Raw genomic sequence first — 23,065 nt, 5'->3', positions numbered from 1 at the left:
AGTAGAGAAGACATAACTATGTAGAAAAGCTAGAAGAAAAATATTAAGAGACATGTTTTGGCAAATGTAGGAAACAGGTATGGAAAGAAAATTGGACTCTGAATCATATGACCTGGCTTAAAATCCCAATTCTATGAGCTAATATTCTATGATGTTGGACAAATTATTCAATCTCTCCATCTTTCAGTTTCCTTATCTATTAAATAAAGAGGTTGAATTAGAAGGTATGACAGATCCCTTTTAGTTCAAAATCTATGATCCTCTAATCCTGTAATTTAAAAAATCCTATAAACTTAGAGTAATACACTAAATTCATAAATGCTAAATGTTGTAAAAAGGCAAATTTAGACTTGGGAGCAAGAAAATACTCCTTAATAGCGAGAATTATCCCCAAATACAATGGTATGCTTTGGGACATTAAAGAATCCTCTTTTCTGAAGATTTTGAAGAAAAGGTTGAATAATCTCTTCTATGTTTTGTAGAAGAACAATTCTTGCTCAGATATAAGTTAGACTATATAGCTTTGGAAGTTTCTTTCAATTCTGAGATCATTAATAAATAAGCAAACACACACACATACACATATACCTATAGATATGAATTTAAAGTGTTTCCAAGCCTTTGACAGAAAATTTCACAATTAGGAATTTTTTAGTCTACATCTGGTTCATATGCATGCACATACACATATACAAACATACATACATATATATGCATATTTACATGTATAGACACATTGAGGTTTGTACGTATGTAGATACATTGAAAACATATCTGTGTGGCTCACATATAGAAATCTGTAAAACACATAGAGCCAAGGCTCATTAAAGTCAGTTCACAAGCCTTTATTAGTCCTCTCTTCTCATTCAAGCAATATGTCTGAATCCACTCTTCCCTTAAACTACTTCACTGTTCTCCTTCACTTAAATTAATACTGCTGGGAAGGAAAAAACAAAAGCTCAAGTGTTTGTTTGCTCAAAAGTAAAAGAATGTTGACACTATTCCAATTCCTTCCATAATTACAACAGTTGAAAAAATGTGTTGTTCATGATGTACGTCAACTTGTTAAAATGAAAGTTCTTTAGAAGACAAACTGTATTTTTGTAAGAACAAGACACTACAAGTAGTTTTGTTTGCAGAACAAGTGATGTGCATTCTTTACTTACATGTTGCCATGTTACATTTCAAACCTAATTTACTAATAATAAAAATAACGAATCTTAGATTCATAAGCATAACATACATTTTGAAAGAATTTTAGTCTTAAATTGCTTTAAAATATTTGTTCATAAATAAAAAATAAAAATTATGTATTCATACATATAAAGCAGATGAAAAGAGAAAACTGAAACAGAAATACTGCTCTGACCAAAACAATATATGGTTACTATTATTTGCTAGCACGTTAAAAATAGTATGCCATTACATATGGTAAGAATTAATTGTGTTACAAATAAGATGTAAACAAATGTTTAGTTCTGGGCAGGCAGAATGTCTGAAATTGTAGTCTACATTTCCAGTGGCAGTCAGGATGCCAACTAAGAATTTGAAAATCTTGAAGAAGAGGAATAAATAAGCAGTGAGTAGGTCAGCCTTCTTCCCCCTCCCTCACAAAAACAAAAACAAAAAACAAAACTTTTATCCCTTTGTGGGGGCATTCTATCTCATTAAGATGTAATGAAGATTTCCATGTGTTTCTTAATGTCTTTTGTAAAATGTTTTAAATTTTTTTAGACAGACACACAACATAAATCTCAAATAATGATAATCTTCTGTGTTTGGCTATTCTAGTTAAAAAAAACAATCTGAAATGTTAATTATTTGATTTTTGCATTTATTTTGTGACTTTTGAATAAGCTTATAATTTTATATATACATGACATTTTCTAGATGACAATTTACCAACTGGTATTTCATGTAATATATAAAATTATAAGCTTATTCAAAAGTCACAAAATAACTGTAAATAAATCAAATAATTAACATTTCAGATTATGTTTTTTTTTAATATTTGTTGGCTTTGCAATTCTGGTAATCTTAAAGTTTAAAACTAGGGCAAGATTTTGTGATACATTGTGTGTATGTACACATAAATTTATACAGAGTAAAAGTGAAGGAAAGTGAGAGCATGAAAGATGATGGAAAGAAAAAGAGATGGATGGATGAAGAGGAAAAGGGAGCAAAGAGAGAGAGAATGAGAAAGAGAGAGAGAGTGCAAAAGATGATAAAGGGAAGGAAGAGCATGTAAAGAGATATACAGAGACAGAGAGAGGAGAAGAAACCCTATAAGATTCAAGTCTAATTGATATATATATCAATTAGACATATATATGTATATGTATATATGTTTGTGTGTGTGTGCATATATAAAACAGTAACAGAGGTGAGGTTGGTGAAGCAAGAGGACTTCCTCTACTGGTATCTAAACATCTAATATTTATTACTATATAAATCTATATCTATATAAATATATAAAATGCATGTATACACATATGTATACATGCATAGATGTATCATCATGCATGGGAGGGCATATACATATACGTACATACATATTAATGATTTAATAACAGAATAAGCCCCATCCATTAAATAATTTTATTCTTTCAAAGAAAAATGATTGTTTCTATGATTTGAAAACTATTCCATTCTATAACAATGAGGCTTACTTTAAATTAACCCACATTACTTAATCAGATAATGCATAAAACAATGTTTTATTATATGGAAGAATTAAATTATATTTACCTGAAACATCAAAAAAAGTTTCTGCCCGACCAGTTCCTGCAGTGCTAGTAGCTTCACATTCATAGTAACCTTCATCTGACAAGGTAACTTTTTCAATATCCCAATTTACAGTTGCTGATTCTCTGAAAAAAAAATAAGAAAAACTTTCCAGTAAGTATTAAAACAAAATCTAACTACATAATACCAATTCTACATCTCTAACTCCTGGACGATGTTTAGAAAGTAACGTTGTTATCATGATGTCACTAAAGATAACAGACTGTAGAGAGATGCTGAATATTATTTTAAGCTGTGGTTCTGACCTCTGGAATCATGTTTACTATATGAGGTATATACAACTTCTTTGTCAGAATAAGATAAAACTGGGGAAGGCATTTGTCATATTACTTCTCACCTCTAGTCAATTCTCAATTTACTTTACACTCTCATATAAGCTACATTCAAAAATTCATATTATAGGGCTGAAAATTTAGAGCCTATTTCAAATATAGAAAGTATTTGCTTTTTTATAAAAAAGGTCAGCAAACATGATTAAATAAAGTTCATCTGGTGTTAAATGTATTAGGGCCTTCCTCAGTGAGTAAGACTTTTTTGTTTGGTTTGATTTTGTTTTGTTTTAGAAATGGTCTTTAGAAATGAGAGAAGCAAACATAAGCACCCTTAATCCAGACCTGTTATCTGTTCCCTCCTGTATGTAGCAAGTCAAATACACCAGAAATATGAAACTTCATATACTTGTTGAATAATCTACATATCAGCAAATTAGAGGGAGCATAATATAGATGAAAGACTGATTGCTAGATCTGGGGTTGTCCAAAAACCCAAGTTCAAATTCTCTCTGCTACATAATAATCAGGTAACCTCAAGGAATTCACCCTTGCTCTCCAGACCTTGGCTTCTTCATCTGAATAAGAAAAGAATTAAACTAAATTCCAAACTAATTCTAAGTTGCCTTCCATCTCAAAATCAGTGATCCTGATTCTGACTTCTAATACTGTGTAACATTGAAGGGCCCCTCCACTGTCACAGAGGAAGACCCAATCCCATACTATTTATAAGCTAGGTTCTATTGTGATACCTAAAATTTTCATTAATTAAAACCACCTCTCTTTAGCTTCTCTCATCCAAAGAATTTATTAAAACATTCACCAAGGACTCATCAATTCTCAAAGACTCAAAATTACAGAAATAAATAAAAAATTATGGCTTTATTCCTAGGGGTGTTTTAGAATTAATGAATAAATGTCTATACTCGAAGTGCCACTGTCAAAAGATGCAATCTAAACTTTGAAGAATTATTATTACTTGACTACATTAGTCAGTTACATATAGTGAATGTTTGATTTCATTAGTCATTTATGTTTCTAGATTATTGAATATGAAATTAAGAAAATAAGTCATGAAAAAAACAATTTTATTCATCAAAGCAGGGAAAATTTAACTGAATAGTTCATGATGTCTTTGCCATTATTTTCACTTAATAAAAGTACAAAAAAAGTATAAAAAATTACAAAAGCCCCTTATAAAAGTGGGCTGTGTAATCTAAAATGGCCAACTATAGTGGTTTACAGAAACTATTTATTCTATATTCAATTAACAATGTCAGACTTACATAAGGCATTATTCTTCAATTGTTTTTTTGTGTGTGTTTGTTTGTTTTTAATGTACTGTTTTATGGTAGGAAGGTTAAAGAAATCCTTTCCTTATCTTTTCTCTAAAACTTCTCTCTTCTCTGTCCTTACCAATTTTTAAATGATTACCTAATTTTTCCTAATTAAATTCCTTGCACCTTGTTGTGGTTTTACCTATACAAAAATGTGCTCCTCACTTGAAATCAACAACCTGAATCACTGCCTACAAGCACATTTTGCCTTACTGATTCAGAGTAAGAAATATTACATTTTTGGTGAGGGAGTAATGAAGAAAAAATTGGGGTCATACAGATAAATCTTTTTAATTACTATTATGTAATTTTTTAAAAAAGGAAGTCTAATGTATTTAATGGGTATCAAATATCAATGGACAGTGACTTGTTTTTACAAAGAAGAGGTTCTGATCCATGCTTTGTAATGTTTTTATATGACATAACCATATGTACTCCTATGTCCTGCTTTCATTCCAGCTATCAACAACACCTAAGGAGGGAATAACTATGATTATACTGAAACAAGGCATTAAAACAAAATTTATGGCGCTTTCATACCTTCCCTTGGGGAAAGAAGAATAATGATGCAATTTAATTCAGATTTTCTTAATGACATATAGCTTTATATTTGATAATTGTTACATACTTCAAGTACTGGTTCACTCCTAGTGTCGCTCCATTTCTGACAAAACGCAAAGTAAAAGGCAGAAGACTCTCTACAGAACAAGGAATATAGCCTGGCTGGAGGTAGTATCCTGGGGTTTTCTTGGGCATTGTAACTTTGGGAGCATCTGGAAGAAGCAAAAACGACCCATTATATGTGAAAAGTCCATTCTAATTCTGGTTACTTACTGATATTCACAAATATTAATTTTGAAATTATTACAGGAAATCACTGATAATCTAATTACTGATATTATCCACATGTCCCATTTAAAATATTTCTTTAAAAAGTCTAAAAGCATCAGTGTTGCAACCATTTCTGTGAGGTCCATATGGTACAATAAAGATTTTAGAATGTTACATATGAAAAAGCTTTAAGGATTGTCCTACTTCCACTGATATCAAGTACTTACTAAACCCATAAATAGGTAATTGAATTATATCTTTTAGCTATTGTCCTACCTAGCATCATAATTACAGAAGCTGGTAATTATGAACAGAGCAATAATTAGGCAATTTGGTGTCAAAAGTAGATAATATATTCAGATCAAGAAGACCTTTTAGAACAAAAAATACAAATTAACATTTCTAATCAAATGAATAATTCATAACTGAAAATAATAAAAAAGTCATGAAGACAAAATTAATAGGAAGACAAGTTAACTGCTATAGTACCTCTAAGGATTATAGATTAAAAGCTGTAAGCAGCTTAGAAGCTATCAAATCCAACCATCTCAATTTACAGATGAAGAAAATTTCTAACAGAGGAGTTAAATAGCTTGTCCAAGACCACACAGTTAGTAATGTAATGAGGCACTCAAATCCTCCTGACTTCGTCTAGTATTCTATCTCCTTTATGACTTACCTGATCTCAAATCAATTTTAGTTGTTTTTAATTAGGTAATGAGAAGCTCAGTTTAAGTTGTTTCTATGCTGCTAAAGGAGTACATGTATTGTCAAAAAAAAAAAGTAAATATAAAAAACATAAATATTTCACAATATTTTAAAAATCATAATTTGTGTGATCTTAATGTTTGTGCCCTGGGGCAGTGCTCTGGTCTCAAAATACATGCAAAGATAGTTTTCAACATTCACCTTTGTAAAATCTTGTGTTTCATAATTTTTTCCCTCCTTCTCCACTTTCCCCCTCCCCTAAATAGCAAGTAATCCAATATGGGTTAAAGAAATGTGCCACTCTTCTAAACATATTTCCATATTTATCGAAGCATGGTATTTCCGCTTTTGTTTGTTTGTGTTATTTGTTTGCTTATTTTTTTTTCTTTCTCATGGTTTTTATTCCTTATTGATCTGATTTTTCTCGTACAACATGATAAATATGGAAATATGTTTAAAAGAATTACAGGAGCAGCTAGGTGGCACAGTGGATAGAGCACCAGCCCTGAATAAGCCCTGTGTGACCCTGGGCAAGTCACTTAACCCCAATTGCCTCAGCAAAAAACAAACAAACAAACAAACAAACAAACAAAAACAGAACTGCACATATTTAACCTATATAAGACTGCCTGCTGTTTTGAAGAAAGGGGAGATAAGGAACTTAGGGATAAAAATTTGTAAAATAGAATTTTCTTTAAAAATGAATACTGAAAACTATCTATACCTGTATTTGAAAAAATAAAATACTATTAAAATATAAAACATAAACTTCAATTTATATATGTCAAGAATTTCATTAGAAGTAAAACTTACATGTTCATGCTGAAAAAAAAATAAGATTACAGTTAGATTGATTCAAGAACAACACAAAAACAAAACAATTCTTACATATAGATAATTGGTAACATAATCTGGTTTGTTTGTCCATATAATTCATAATTCTGTAAATGTTGTCCCCTAACAACCAAAAGTCCAAAGTCATTCTTGAGCTTCTCTATTAACTAAACAAAAATGTTCAGTTGTTAATTGAACATTAATTAATCAAAAAAAAAAAAACTAAGATCTGAAATTACATGTTTAATCTGAAATACACAAACTAAAATTGGATAATTTAAATTAAAGTATATTTTTAGAGATCAATTTGATTTTTTAGCTCCATCAAATTAATAAATGTCAAATTAAACTTCACTACATTGTGGGTGGATTTTGTTTAAGTGTTCAACAGAAACTATGGGATATTCCATTTTATAGATAAGGTAATAGATATAATCAACCCAAGTGACTAATACATTAGTAAAATAAATTATTTAAACACATAGTAACTAATCTCTAGTCCACTAATGCTTTGTAAGACAACTTTATTGTATTAATTTCTTGATATACAGATATTCAGAATTCTTAAGAATGACTTACCTGGAATAATATTAGAGAATGACACACTTGAAACTCTTTGGAAAAGATAATCATCCTTATCATAACCTGTTACTTTAAGGAAAAAAGCTTCATTTGGTGGAATGAAGTCAGAAATGTTCCATATGCCATATGGTTTTCGATCAGGATAATATTTAACAGGAATAGTTTTAAGAGGATCGCCAGAGATACTCAGAAGTTCAAGACGATCCACTCTGGCAGGAACAGATATCCCAGAGGTATTCAAAAGGACATATGTAGGTATACCTACAAGAAAAAAATAGTTATTTGGAAGAGCACTTACTCTGTACTTATGTTTTGATATAAACTTTGGCTTTTGCTGTTAAAGAAAGAATTTAGGGAACAAACATTTATTAATTGCCCTATTATGTGTCAGGTACTGTTCTAAGCACTTTATAAAATTTTTTACCATTTGATCCTCATAACCCCCCAGGGTGGTTAGTGTTCTTATTACTCCCATTTTTCAGTTGAAGAAACTGAAGTAGAAAAAATTAAGTGATTTGCTGGCATCTAGCCAGAAAGTGTTTGAGACTCAGGTCTTCTTGTCATTAGATATACCATTCTCTCCACTGTGAGATATACGCATACACACAATACATATACACATATTTATGTACAAAAGTACATATATATATATATATATATATGTATATGTATATATATGTATATATACATATATATATATAATCTGTCTAAATGTATATTATACATGATTAATAACTATATATATATTTTGTTATATTCATATTTATATATAATAAAACGCTATATGTGTATATTACACATGTATATACCCATATGTCCATATATGTGTGTGTATGTATGATTATATAATAGATAATTTAGGCTGCCAGCTAATTTTTTATATATCCTTTTTTTAAAATTATTTATTTAAAACCTAAATATAAAATAGGAAAAGAAAAAAATTATCACATATACAACAGAAAATTTAAAATATAAAATTATAAATTTCCATTTCAAGAACATTTATATTTTAAATACTACACATTGTGTTCAGAGCTGTTCATCTTTTTTTTTCTTCCTTGTAGTTTTGTTTTATTCTCTGTTGTTCACTTTTTGCTTTATTCTTTTCCCCCCTTTCTCATCCCTATCCACAAGAAAGCCACAATTAAGCACAGATACACACATACACACACACACACAGGCATACATACACACACATAGATATCTTTAGTCACCCTATATGTGTATATATGTATGTGATATATTTATTACATACATTTGTACACATATACATTCATATACCTCAATGTATGACCATGCTGTTTGTTTATTCTGTTTCTATGAAGGTAGATAACATATTCCTTCCTAAGTCCAATTCTTTATATATTTTTCTAAATTTGTTAAGTTTCTAAATTTCTATTTTTCTCAATTCACCAACTCATTATTTCCTATACCAAAGCAAGATTCCACCTTTATATTGTCTTTTTATTTTAGTCTAAAACAATACTAATTAATATGGTATTAATACTAATTAATATGGTAATTAATACAGTGTAGGTTTTCTTATTTTTCTCTTTTGATCAAATCTGTTAGCTTTAACCTTTCTGAACTGCCAATTCTTAAAGATAAGTATCATCCTTTTATGTGAAAGACAATATATTCTTAATCAGAGAAACTATTTAGGAAATCCAGTATAATCATTTCTTTTAATACTTTAAGCCATTGATGTATCTTTTAAAAAGTAAAACATAAATATAATACTTTATCACAGAGGTATCTACGTGGACATTTTAGAAGATTCATGATTTTTATTCAACCTACCATGGCCACAATGGGCACAATAACATATGATTAATTGATTCTGTGCTCTATTTCTGAGCAATATAAGCATAATTTGAATTTTTGTGGATAATGAAAAAGGTAGATTAAGTTAGAAGGATTCAGTTCCACACATAGCAAGGGTATACAATGGTTTTTATATGAATAAGTGCTTTTGAATAGTGTTTACAATGTTTCATTAGTAACAGTGAAGGATAGCTTAGGCAAGATGAATGGAGTTAAAAATGTTTCATTAGTCAAAGTGAAGGAAAGCTTAGGCAAAATGGATTTACTTTCACAAATCAGGAGGTGACAGCACCCTGGTCTAAATGTGATGATTTTACCTTGATGAGTTATGTATATTGAATTTTGGGAAGGGCATTTGACAAGTAAAAAGACCTTGATTTTTTACTTTCTGAGGATAAGTTGAAATAACTATATAGCTTTACTCTGAAAAAGTGAAGACTTAAAAGGGAAAAGAAGATGGCAAGATCACTTTTGATCTTAAAATTGTGTGATTCTGTAATTTGTTACTGATATCTCTGTCATTCAAAGGAAAATAAAACTAATATATTTTTTAAAATGAACAGGATGTGTGGATCAAGAGAATAATCATTCGAAGAGGAAATATGCAAGATATTTTGTTTGGCATTCGTATTTTTTTTCATATTATTTAGATATGGCAATGACTTCAAGTTCACCTACATCAATTTCATGTAACAAAAGTACACAATAATACAGGAATAAGTATAATAACCAAAACCAAAAACCATTTTCAATTTGCACTTCTATGTAAATTTAAGAAACAACCATACAAACCTTGTACTGGTCTGCTAACTGTTTTTTTGAAGTCTAGTGTTGGTTTTCTTGAAAAGCCAGCTCGGAAATCAATGGTACTTAAGCCAGTAATGCGAACTGAATGTCTTCCATTGCTAGATGTCTGAAAAACATTGAAAGATATACCATATCAACAGTTACTACTAATTATTTATAAAATATTAAAGCAATGAGTGTGGCTTCAAAAACAGAAATGTTCCATCATAACACCAAATATAGGAGGCTTCACTTTTACTAAGCACTCAATGTTTAAGTTTACAGGCACTGAGAACAGAAGACACAGGCATGTGCAACAACACATACATAAAAACCTATTCTCAATGCTAGTAAACTTACACACATATGTATATATCCATGTGTGTATATTTATATGTACAGATACATGTTTGTACAATATATATACATGTTCCTCTTCCCAGTGCCTGATATATTTACCTGAGTTATACTTTTAAAAATAAAAATTTGGTAAAAAATGAAACCTGCTTCCTGGCTTTTTTATGTTTGATTTTTATTGCACCATTTATGAACTGGGACAAAATATTCCACACTTTACTTTTGACTCTGATGACCATCCACCCCCTGATTTTGAAATTTTTTTTTTTACCCTTATATTCTGTAATAATGCACTGTCCTAATTCATTTTCTACTCTATAAGTTTTGGGCTCCATTTCTTCCTCCTCTTGACCTCCAACTGTCAGGCTAACATAAGCATCCACAGCAAGGTTCCGTTTTTGAGTCTCTAATCTACTCTTTCTCTCTTATTCAGAAAGTTCATCCATTCACTTGGTTTCAACTTTTTTGAGTTGAATTCCATTCAAGGAACATTTATTAAGAACTCAAGCCCTTCAGACTACTGTACTAGGTACTAGAAATACAAAGACAAAAATGGAACAATCCATATCTTTAAAGAGCTTATATTCTATAGGCTGCTAAATACACATCTCTATGGGGGCTGGAGTTCCCATCATCTGCTTATCTTCACTTGAATCTTTCATTAGATCTTCAAATTACCAAAAGGAATTCATTTCTCATTCCCACACCTTCCTCTTCCCCCCACACCCAAAAAGAAAAATAACCTCCCTTCTACTTTGTTAACTCACACAGATTATTGTAGAAGCCTTTCCCTTGACCCACTTAATTCTGACCCCTCCCCAAATTAATTCATTTTACTTAATTCAAATTAATACATTCTACTTAATTAACATATCAATAGTTCTTAGATCTTTTGGTTGTTTAAGTTCCATAAGTTTCTTTCAATTTCTTCTTTCATCAGTTGCTCTGGCTTATTTCCAAAGTCATTTATAATTTGATTCTATCCAACTAATGAAAATATATGTGTGTGCATATGGATATACTCATACATCTATAAACATATACATATACATACATATATATATATGCATACACACACATGCAGATATATATACATATACAGATAGGAAAAGAAAAGGGAATAAGCATTTATATAACACTTTTGTACCTGGCATTGTGCTAAGTGCTTTTACAAATATTAGCTTATTTTATTCTCACAATAAACCTAAATGTAAGTGATATCATTATTTCTATTTTTCAGCTGAGGAAACTCAGGTTTGGAACAGCTAGATGGTGCAGTGGATAGAGCACCTGCCTTGGAGTCAGGAGGAAGTAAGTTCAAATCCAGCTTCAGACAACAGCATTTCCTAGCTGTGTAACCCTGAGTCAATTAATATTAAATTTATAAACAATATTTATGAATTAGTTATATCTTTGTCTACTTCCTTTAATTCTATCTCTTTCTCAGTTACTTTTATTGATTTATATTTTCAGAAATGAGTCAGAAAAGAAGAGAAGGAAGAGCTGCCATGTTATTTGCCCAAAAATAGGGGAGGAACAGGAAATAGAATTCTACAATCTTCTTCCACAGACTTTAAGAAGCTTAGATTCCCTATTATGTTTGCTAAGTTGATTAGTCTATAGAAATATGAGTTTGAAAACTACACCTGATTTCACTGGTATAAGGAAAACCCTAATCTAAAAACTCCATTAATTCAGGTCAGCACTGTCTCTGCAAGTTATAATGACAGTTAGTTGAGACAGATTATATGATTTATCTGAATTCATGGAATCAACATGTCTCAGCAACAGGCCTTCAATTCAGAAAAAAAAGTGGTTTTTTTTGTTTGTTTGTTTTTTCTATCTTTTTTCATGGTACCTTTCTTCCAGGTCAATACATAAGAAAATTTGATTCAATTGGACAAAATTTTATTAAGTACTTGCTACTATTTGCAAAGTACATCTCAACATCTGTTATATTAAGTTAAATCTTGCTGTCAAACTTTATATAAACAATCATAAGTACTTTGGATTAAGGTCAGAGAATTATAAAGAAACTCAAATTGGTTATAATTAGGATTGTGATATTCCTAACTGCTGTCTTTTAGTTTTGGCAGATCAAACTGCCAAAATGTGTCAGTATTTAAAAAATAACATTTCATATCAACATTAATAAAAAAAAGATGAAAGAAAAAAATAGCTCTTAGCAACGTATTAGATAACTGTACTTTTTTTCATTAATTACAACGAGGAACCACATATTTAATTATTACAAGGATATAGTTATTCTGAACTGTCTTATACTAAAAAATATCTTCATTAAGTAGACAGATAAATTCACACAATAGATAAAGAATGGAAAGACATCCATCTTTGTAAAGTGATAAAATATAAATGAAGCATTTTATATCATATCAGAAGGTCCTCATCCAGGATATAAATAAGCTCTAATTTAATAATAACTAAGTATAGCCGTACCATAAACAGGAATCTTTACTACCCTATAAAGAGAGTCAGTTTAAAAGAAAATTGTTCATGAGTCAATATGTTCCCTCCTTATCATACATATGATATGCTCACTGTGCAGAACTGTTTCCTTCCCGGGCAGATAGAAGATATTAGAGACAACATTGGACCCGAGTCAGAAAATCTGAAGGCAAAAATGGCCTAAGACACTTAACTAGGTCCCTGGTATGACCCTGGGCAAGTTAATTAACTTCTGTCCACATTAGTTTTCTCATTTGTAAAATGGTAATAATAATAATAATAATAATAATACCACCTATCTCACAAGATTGATCCAAAGATCAAATAAAATTATATTTGTAAATCATTTAACACAGTCCCTAGCAGAACTATCTCCTTTTTTCTCAATGAGAAGTGGACAGACATAAAAATGTCTATGGTGAGAGAAAGAAACAGAAGAGAAAAGGGAAGAAATATGTGATTCATGGTGCTAAGTTTTCTTCAGGCTATTAATCACATATTCCCCATAGAAATTATATATATATATATATATATATATATATATACACACACACACACACACATATATATATATATATATATATATATATATGAGTTAAGATTTCCATGTTAGTCCACAAAATATTTTAAACCAGCACTTCAAATTAAATAATTACTTATTAATAGTAATTATTGTTAGTAATTACTATTAATAATGGTTCAATGAGTGCCATTTCCTTGAGAATTGGCTTGAGAACTTAAATACAATTTACAACATTTTTTTTTTCCTATTGGAACATTCATTTTGAGTTTCAATCAATTCACAGATAAAATTTTAGTAAGCTACTTATTTGCAAATTAGAGGTTTTCTATATGATCACTTATGATGATAAAAACTATGGATCTGAATAGACTATCTACCACTTTACCAAATACTATCTTAAAGCCATGTAGCTATCTTTTTATATAATCAGCCCAACCTTCCAACATTATGACAAGCAAATTTGTTACATGAAAATAACTTTAGATACATTTTTTGGTTCCCCTTTCCTTTATAAAAAAAAAAAGAAAGAGTCTTAGTATAAAATAATTATTAAAGATGACAAAGTGCACAAAAATATTCAAAAAATTGCCAAGTTGCTATCAAGTGCAATTTGTCTGGCAAACAATCCCTGGGTAAACCAACTGACAAAGGTTATGTTACAACAGATTTATTTAACAGCAGTGAGAAATTTAGAACTTTACCAAATGTTTGGAAACATGTTTTTCTTTCCCATTATTATATACTAATTGGATTATGTCAAAATAAAATTGAAGATTAAACAAAAATTTTAAAATAAAATTTTTAAAATTGAACATTTAACATGTATTTAATTTAAGAATAAATAGATGGTACATGTGTGCTAAAATCAAAGACAAGAAGATATGGGTTTAAATCCAACCTCAGTTATTAACTGTGTGACCTTCAGTAAATCATTTATTCTTTGCCTTAGCTTCCCTCTGTAAAATTAGGATAGCACCAACCTCCCAGGGTTGTTGTGAGGATCAAGTGAGATAATACTTGTAAATTACTTAAAAGTACTATATAAACACTAGTTGTTATTTTGGCATGCCCTTCTAAATTTTTTTATTTACATTTATTTTAATCTTTTAAAACAACCAAAATTAATAATCTATATGTGGAAAAAAGAATAATAGTCTTCACATTATCTGTAAAATTTTTAAAATGCTGGGAGAATTAAGGAACATTCAATAATAAATGATTTCATTTATTTAAATTACAATACAAACAATTTATATTTATAACATAAACATTCAAAATCTTTGTCTATTAGAAATCTCTTCAAGTGACCATTTTTAAACATAACTTTTTTACCAATATATAATTCAAATTCTCAATTCATACCATTTTTAGCTGTAACAATAAAGACTATTTTTTGCCATGTGAACTCATAATTTCCCATGTTCCAGTATAAATGTTGACGTTATGGCTTAAATTGTATCCAGAGCATACAGTGGTTACCAAGTCACCTTGAACTGCCAGGGCCCAAAATAAATGAGACCCCAATTGGCTATAGTTATCATTATGAAAGCTCTATGCACTTTAATTTCCAGTCAAATTTCTCTATAACTCTTTGAATTCTGGCCATTTTATTTATTAGGTAGGGTTTTTGTATTTTATTGTCTTATCTCCTTTTCATCTTTCCTAGAATTCCATTTTGCAAAAAAGGGGGGTGGGGAGACAGATAAAATAAAATTGGCCATTTTCAGATTAAGATAAATCATAACTGTGAAGTGAATAACAGAAGTAGAAGACATATGGAAGACATATGGTTATTCTAAGTGTCGATATAGTATCATTTAAACAATGTCAAAAAGTATCACCTGATGCTAAATTAAGGGAACTTTGGGTTTCCAAGAATGTATGTTTACATGTGATGTTTTCATATCCTTTTAAGTGAGAACAGTAAAGAAACTTGTTAAAACAAAATGTCATATGATAGCTCAGGGTTAAAGAAAGAGATTATATACTAACTCATCATTCATTAATATAGAATTATTAGCTACTGAGAGTATCACATAGCATAAGTTTCCTCTCTGTCTCTGATCCTAATTTTTCTTTCATATGAAACAAAATAATTGGACTAGATAAACTTTAAAGTCTATGCTTTCCTAAAATTCTAAAGTTTTGTGGTTTTAAGAATTAGCTAAACATTCAAGTGACAGCTTTCTAAGGAAAAAAGCACAGGGCAAGGTAAATTTTGAAAAGGAAATAAAATAAAGAAATATAAACTCCATGGGGATGTAAAAAGAGGAAGATCCTGGTAACCAGTGATATCACTGTATGCTACTGTACCAGGTATGGAGGTTAGCAGTAGTGGAAGGTGAGGGCTGGAGAGGGAAAGAAGGAGGATTCAAGAAGGAATGTGGAGTTTAAGGGAATAAATGAGTCCAAAACTAAACTTTACCTAATTAATATTTCCCCCGGAGTTCAACATTGGTTATATGATATTTTATGACCCTTGAAGATCTTAAGAGATTTTAGAATATTAACTCTTTAAGAACTTTTTTGAATGATATTCATTACATAATAGAAGTAAATGTATATTCTTCTCTATTTTGGATGACTGAAGTAGGTTTATCTGGCTTTGATTCAGCTGTCTGGATAAATACATGTCTTTAACAATTCTCTCGTATAAACAATACATCATTTTTGGTAAATTCTTTCCATTTCATAAGATGATTATTTAACCTTACAGAGTTCATGAGAATTTGCGTATGTGTGTATGGGGATGTTGTTCATGAGCAATAAAAGAAAAAGCATGTACTCTCCCTGGTTCCTAATTCTATTGGGCATTTATATGTGTAGTCTGATTATGCCTATGCCTGTATATGGTCAACATATTTTGGTTTTATTTTGTTTTGTTTTTATCATTAAGATCATCTTAAAAACTGAGTTATGAAAAACTGTTCAATCAACCAATTAATAAGCATTTACATGCCTTCTACATACCAAAAACTATGTTGATAGTAGAAATACAAATATAATAATAAAACAATCCTTATCCAAGATGAATTCATATTCTACCAGTGGAAACTAGATGCATATGGGTATGTATTTATATGTTCATGTGGGTGTAAGTACAAATACCCTATGTATATGCATGAATGTTCAAGATATTTGTATTTCTTTTTATCAGCTTTGTTAGTTACTGATTAAATGATATTTATGTTATACATATGATTGATATACATATGTGCTGTGATGATAATTATTAAATATATCTATTTCTATTTTTTCTTTATCATATGTACATTTATATACCTACATATATCTATTGATAAAATATATATGCAAAACAAATTACAAGGTAACTGGTGAGGTGCAAACACCAGTAGTTTGGGAATCAAAAATATCTCATTAGGAGATCTTATTAGAATGTGTCTTTAAAGAAATCTAGATGTTCCCAGCATTGGAAGTGAGGAGAGAGTGCATTCCAGTGAGGGAGGACAACCTGTACAAAAAATGTAGATATAAGAAATTGAGGGTCATATATATATATATATATATATATATATATATATATATATATATATATATATATATATATATATATATATATATATATATGGAAAAATAGAATATATAAAGTATAAGCTGAACTGTTGACCTGGGAAATGGGAAACAGGTCAAAAAAACATCATCTAAGAATCATGATTTAAAAAAAAACAACTTACTATTGGAATTTGAAGGCATTTGAAAATAGAATTAACCAACTATTCATCTTCTAAAAGAAATCTTAAAAGGAAAAGTTCCAAGAATGGCACATTCTAAATACTGCATTTCCAAATTACTGCAAGAATCCACAAAGAAAGAGTTTCAGAACTAAGGAACAACCATAAGAATCACACAATATCAAACAAAGAGGATATCTTGAAATATAAAATTCCAAAAAGTTAAAAAATATGCTTACGTTCAAAAATTGATTATTCAGAAAAGTTGAGTGTAATCATACATTGAAGGAAATTTTTAATTAAATAGAGGATATTTAACCATTTCTCATTAAAAGAACAGAATTAAATAGAAATTTTGAGATTCAAACCCAAGGGGGATGGGGGAACTTTCAACAATTCAGTTTTTTTAATTAATTGGAAAGTCCCATTTAATGTTATAGTGCTAATATTCTAATACCAAGAGAAAAACATAAGTGTTCCATCAGAAATTTTGTCTTCAAAAGGCACTGAGGAAATTAAATAAGAAAAACAGAGGACATGGAAATGGATGTTCCTATTTTTAGGGTTTTAGACTTAGGGAGGCTAAAAGGAATATGTTAGTATTAAAAAAAAAAAAGAAGAACAAGAGCTTAGAGAAGCTTACTATTTGTAACTGAGATCTCTCAATTGAGAAAAAATAGTGCAAAAGGCTGTATAGAATCGATATTGGGTGTATTTCACCTTTATTAGAATCAGACTAATGAGAATTGTGTACACACATAGGCAGACAAATAGTTTTGTTAAATTCATCAAACTCATCATGGAAACAGGCAGGGACAAAGTTTGAAGAGACATTAAAAGGAAGAATAATCCCAAGGCAAAATAAACTTCATGCTCCTAAATGTGGGATTAGAAAAGGCAGGGGAGAACTGGAAACTAATGGGGTTCCCATCATTTGGGGAATGGATATATAAAAGTACAATATGTGAATGCAATATTATTCACCATAAGAAATATGGTGTTGTTGGCAAGAGATGTTGGTCTCTTTCTACATGTCTGGCATGTCTCCTTAGTATTTTCTCATATATCTTTATATTATCCATGTCACCTCAAAAAACTGTGGATGACCTTGAAGACTATTTTTTACTTTATGTATTCTTTCAGTTTTTGATGTTATCAGCTCTTTTAGGTTCAATTTTCATCCATGAAAAGATTCCCAGATCTATATAGTTAGTCCTGATCTTTTTCTTGAAATCTACTTCTATGTCATTGACTGCCTTTTGGATATCTCAAATTGGATAACCCAACATCTCAAAGTCAACATGTCTAAAATAATTCATTAACTCTCTTCTGTAAAGTCTTCTCTTCCAAACTTTTTTATTACTGTTGAAGGTACCACTATCCTCCATGTCAACCACATTTGCAATATCAGAGTCACTGTGATCCCTTACCTTCACTCATATTTGATACCTAATCCATTGCCAAATCCTGTAATTTCTACATTTACATCTTTCATATGCATGCCTTTCTCTCTACTCATACATGGCAACCTTTGGACCCTCATCTTCTCATACCTGGACCACTACAATCTTACTCTCATTGTTTTCCCTGAACTAAGACTTTCCCAACTCCATCGTCCAGACAACTTCCATTATGATCTTCACACAGATCATCTTGCCTACTCAATAAATTCCAGTGGCTTCTCATTATTTTCAACATTAAAATTAGATTATTAAGAAGCTTTTTGAAAAGACACTATCTTGAAACAATATAGTAAAAAATTAAACAACTAAGTGGATCACTATATTTTAGGGAACTAAATTTACATAAAATTTCCCTTACCTTTTTTTCCAAAAGTGACTAATCAGTAGTGGTACCTACAGCTTTCGTAATTATAATAAAAATTAATTTTAATATTATTTTTTCATGTTTTTAGTCTTAAAACATGTCTATATCTAGATTTATTTTAGCTAAAAATAATTCAGGGTAGATTTATTTTCCAACACAGAATATAATTAAGAGAATAAGGTACTTTCAACAATGAGATGAACCAGATAAGTTCCAATAGAGCAGTAATGAACTGAACCAGCTACACCCAGCAAAAGAACTCTAGGAGATGATTATGGACCACTACATAGAATTCCCAATCCCTCTAATTTTGTCCACTTGCATTTTGGATTTCCTTCACAGGCTAATTGTACACTATTTCAAAGTCCGATTCTTTTTGTACAGCAAAACAACTGTTTGGACATGTATACATATATTGTATTTAATTTATACTCTAACATATTTAACATGTATTGGTCAACCCGCCTTCTGGGCGGGGGGAAGCAAGGAAAAAATTAGAACAAAAGATTTGGCAATTGTCAATGTTGTAAAATTACCCAGGCATATATCTGGTAAATAAAAACTATTAAAATATATAAAAGAGAGAATAAGGTACACTAATATGTAGTTTCAGTTAGGAATAAATACTAAACTTATTTATAGAAACAAAATCATAATACATCTATACCATGGTAATAGAGAATAAACCATAAAGTTAATCTTTATGGTACTGAATTAACTCATGATCTTGATAAAAAATACTAAGCCATGAGAAATTCAACATTCCAAATTGAAATAAAATCTAATTAGAGTAGAATTTCATTCTCTTTTCTAATAGGAAATAATGCTAAAGGTTTTTCTTATTTTAAAAAAATAGAACAATTTGGGGTTGTAACCATAATATCTGACTATATTTTCACATAAAACCAAGAGGAAATAACACCACTTTAGAAATAAAAGCATGGGATGGGTCTCAGACTAAATAGCTGATGATAGAACTTAGATTTCCACCGAATGTATGCTTTCTCTTTCCTAAACAGAGAGATCTTTTGTTTTCCCTTTTATATTGAGCTAAGAAATTGCAAAGTCGAAAGAAAAGCACCTGGAATTGGCAAAGAGTAAGAGAGCTAGCATTATTTAAAGCTCCTTTTTAGTATTGCAAAATCACAGCCTATAGGAACTGGAAGGGGCCTCAGGACTGATCTGGACAAACTCATATTTGAAAAGAATGTCCACTAGAACAAAATGACAAATGGTCAACCAACTCCTCTTCCTGAAGGCTTCTAAAGGAGTTAAAAAAACTCTGTCCTTCTTGAGGTAGTTATTTCATTTTAGGACTGACTTAGTTGTTAGGAAATTTTTTTATCTTAAATTTATCTCTTTCTGACTTCTACTCATTGCTCTTAGTTCTGAACTTTGGGATCAAAGAAAAAGTCTCATCCACATTATATATATATACATGTATATATATATATATATATGTGTGTGTGTGTGTGTGTGTGTAAAAGTTCTTTAAGCATTCAGGTTCCCCCTGAGTCTTCTCTTTTCTAAGCTAAATATTTCCAGTTCCTTCAGTCTTCAAATGGCATAAAGTGAAGGCTCTTTACAATTATACATCCTATATATAGATACATGTGCATAAATATGTTAAGAAAATTCTCCAATCTGGTATTGTCAAGTTCAAATAACGGATACATTCCAGGAAAGAGTTAGTACAATACATTCCATAAACCCCAAAGAGAATTGGTTGCTGCATCCAATTCATCTAAAGGGTACACCTGGTGTAGCTAGTTTGTAAGTTTATTCATAAGTTAACAGGTGAAAATATTTGGCTGCTAGCATAATCCTTCCTCTTGTGTGGTCCTTGGTACACATTGTGTTGATTTGATTTTAGTTGCTAAATAAATTCATGTTACTTGAATATGATTTCAAAAACATTCTGATCATGTTTAAATGTCTTCATAGGCTCTGGAAATCAACATGAATGCCTTTAGTGTAACTATATAATTGGAACTCTATCTTCCACTTGGAAGATTATCTAAGCACAATTTATCCAAATTTTCTTAATGGATATATGCCCTAGGGAATAGACACATATGTGAGATTACTCAATTATACTGATAATCACATACTAATCGAGGGATTTTGTGCTTTCTACAGTCTAGAGTTGCTCTTTTTTTTCTTTAATGTTTTTGCTGAGAATTTCCCTGAAGTAGCCGAAGGCCAGTTTCAGCTTCACAGAAATGTGTACTTATGTGATTATATTCAAATTCTATAGCTACAAAGATAAATGTCTGGATGGAAAATTAATACTGCATCTTAGAAATTAGATCCAGGATTTACCCTTTTAAGGAGCCCCCCTACAGATGGGAATGTGTGGCTTTAAACAACTTTCTCTTTTGTTTTAAATAAAAGAATAATTTATGTTCTCTTAAATGGTTGCTTTTATGCATGTTTTCACTAGTATCAGATGTTAACTCAAAGCATTTGACTCATTTGTATGAAAAGCACACAAGATTTATATTTATCTCTTTGTTGACTCTCCCCTGAAATGTCACAGTACATATACATTGCACTTTTGATAAAGAAGCCACAGAAATTGAGAACTGCAACTTTTATATGATCTATCACTTTAGACAAATCACTTAAATGTTCTTTACCTCATTGTACCCCACCTATAAAATGAGGCTCTGAAACTTAGCCACCCCACCTAATTCATGAAAGCTGTTATGACAAATAATATATATGATCTACTCTTTGCTCGTGGGATGAAAAAAATGCTACATGAAACATATTCAGAGCATGATTAAATCCAGGCACAGAGCATACTTCCCATAAAGCAGGAAACATGAAAGACAGGAACAAGGATAATTCCAATTTTTGATTGTTCTGTAGAAGGGCCAAACGTAATTAACTTATTCAACAGCTTGTCTAAACTACAATTCCAAGTTAGGAGTTATATAGAATGTGAATTTTTTGAAGACAGGGAGTGTTTGATTTTTATCTTTGAATCTCCAGAGGCCGGAAATTTGCACATATTCATGCTTCACTAAAATTTGCTAAATTTTTTGCAAGTGTATTTCTTTCATTCATATAGCACAATTATTAAAATCTTTGTAAAAAGAAAATTATGATTGGCATTGGAAAATGCAATGTTGGAGTTTATAGTCTGTGAAGGAAATGAGATAGTCATTCAGCAAGAATTTATTGTGTTAGACAATTTGCTAATTGTTAGACATATGAAGACAAAAAAGAATAAAAATGCAATAGTACTTGCCCTCTGGAAGCTTACAGTCTATTGGGGAAAAACAAATAGAGAAAAGTAATTTCATCAGACTTCCGGCCAAGATGGTGGCGTGGAGGCAGACAGCTGCTTGAGCTCCACATCTTCTCTCAGAACTTACTTCATGACAAGCCTCAGAATTAATGCTTGACCAGAAAAGAAACCCACAAATAATCACCAAGAGAAGACACCCTTGAAATTCCCCAGAAAAGGTCTGTGTTTGCTCGGGGGAGGGTCAAACAGACTGGGCGAAGACTGAGGGCAGGCAGCAAGAGTGAGGCAGGCAGCTCACACAGCTCAGACCTGAGGGGGAGGGGTGCAATCTCTTCCTTTTCTGCGAAAAGACTTTTACCCCAGTGTGGATACTCCATCTTGGCAATAAGCCAGGAGCAGCTGAGAGGGTGTAAACACTGGAGGTGAAGAATAAAACCCCAGAAAGCTAGCTCTCTCTATTGACCCGGCCACCCCTACCCCACCTGGAGTGACTCAGCTTTCTTAGAGCCTCAGAACGCAGAAGCAGCACAGCCATCACTGTCCTGTCAGTGCCTCACTGCTGTCTCCCTCAGTTTGTAGAGGAAGCCTGGAAACACCATCCAGCCCTATCCCTCCCCTCCCCCACAAACAGACCAATTGTTTCTCTTGTCAATTTGTTTTCTTCCATTCCCGCTCTGACAAAATGAACAAAAAATTTAAAAGGGCTCTAACCATTGACAGCTTCTGTAAGGATAGAGAGCAGACTTCAAACCCTAAGGAGAGTAAAAGCAGACTGTCTCCAGAGGAATCCCCTAAGGGGGATATGAGCTGCTCCTCAATACACAAGACTCTCATAGAGGAAATCAAAAAGGTTCTCACGAGAGAGCTAAAAGAGAAATGGGAAAAGGAAAGGGAAGCTTGGCAAGAGAGCCTGGAGAAGTCATTCCACACATTTAAAGACAGAGTGGATAAAGAAATCAAATCATTGA

At 31.0% G+C, this 23,065-nt stretch overlaps 1 protein-coding gene across 2 annotated transcripts in view; it reads right to left on the bottom strand.

Moving 5' to 3' along the window:
* The window catches only part of HMCN1 (hemicentin 1), a 478,149-nt gene that overhangs the window by 254,078 nt on the left and 201,006 nt on the right, over positions 1 to 23,065 (bottom strand). For both annotated transcript variants that reach the window (XM_074308592.1, XM_074308593.1), the window contains exons 7-10: positions 9,983 to 10,103; positions 7,364 to 7,627; positions 5,040 to 5,184; positions 2,749 to 2,870 (exon numbers count right to left, since the gene is read on the bottom strand). In XM_074308592.1, the coding sequence (XP_074164693.1) occupies positions 2,749 to 2,870; positions 5,040 to 5,184; positions 7,364 to 7,627; positions 9,983 to 10,103 (652 nt within the window). The remainder of the gene's footprint in view (positions 1 to 2,748; positions 2,871 to 5,039; positions 5,185 to 7,363; positions 7,628 to 9,982; positions 10,104 to 23,065) is intronic.

This window comes from Sminthopsis crassicaudata, chromosome 4, assembly GCF_048593235.1.
Source record: "Sminthopsis crassicaudata isolate SCR6 chromosome 4, ASM4859323v1, whole genome shotgun sequence".
Taxonomy (NCBI): Eukaryota; Metazoa; Chordata; class Mammalia; order Dasyuromorphia; family Dasyuridae; genus Sminthopsis; species Sminthopsis crassicaudata.
Note: the sequence above shows the minus strand (reverse complement) of the source record. Positions and strands in the feature narration are given on the sequence as shown.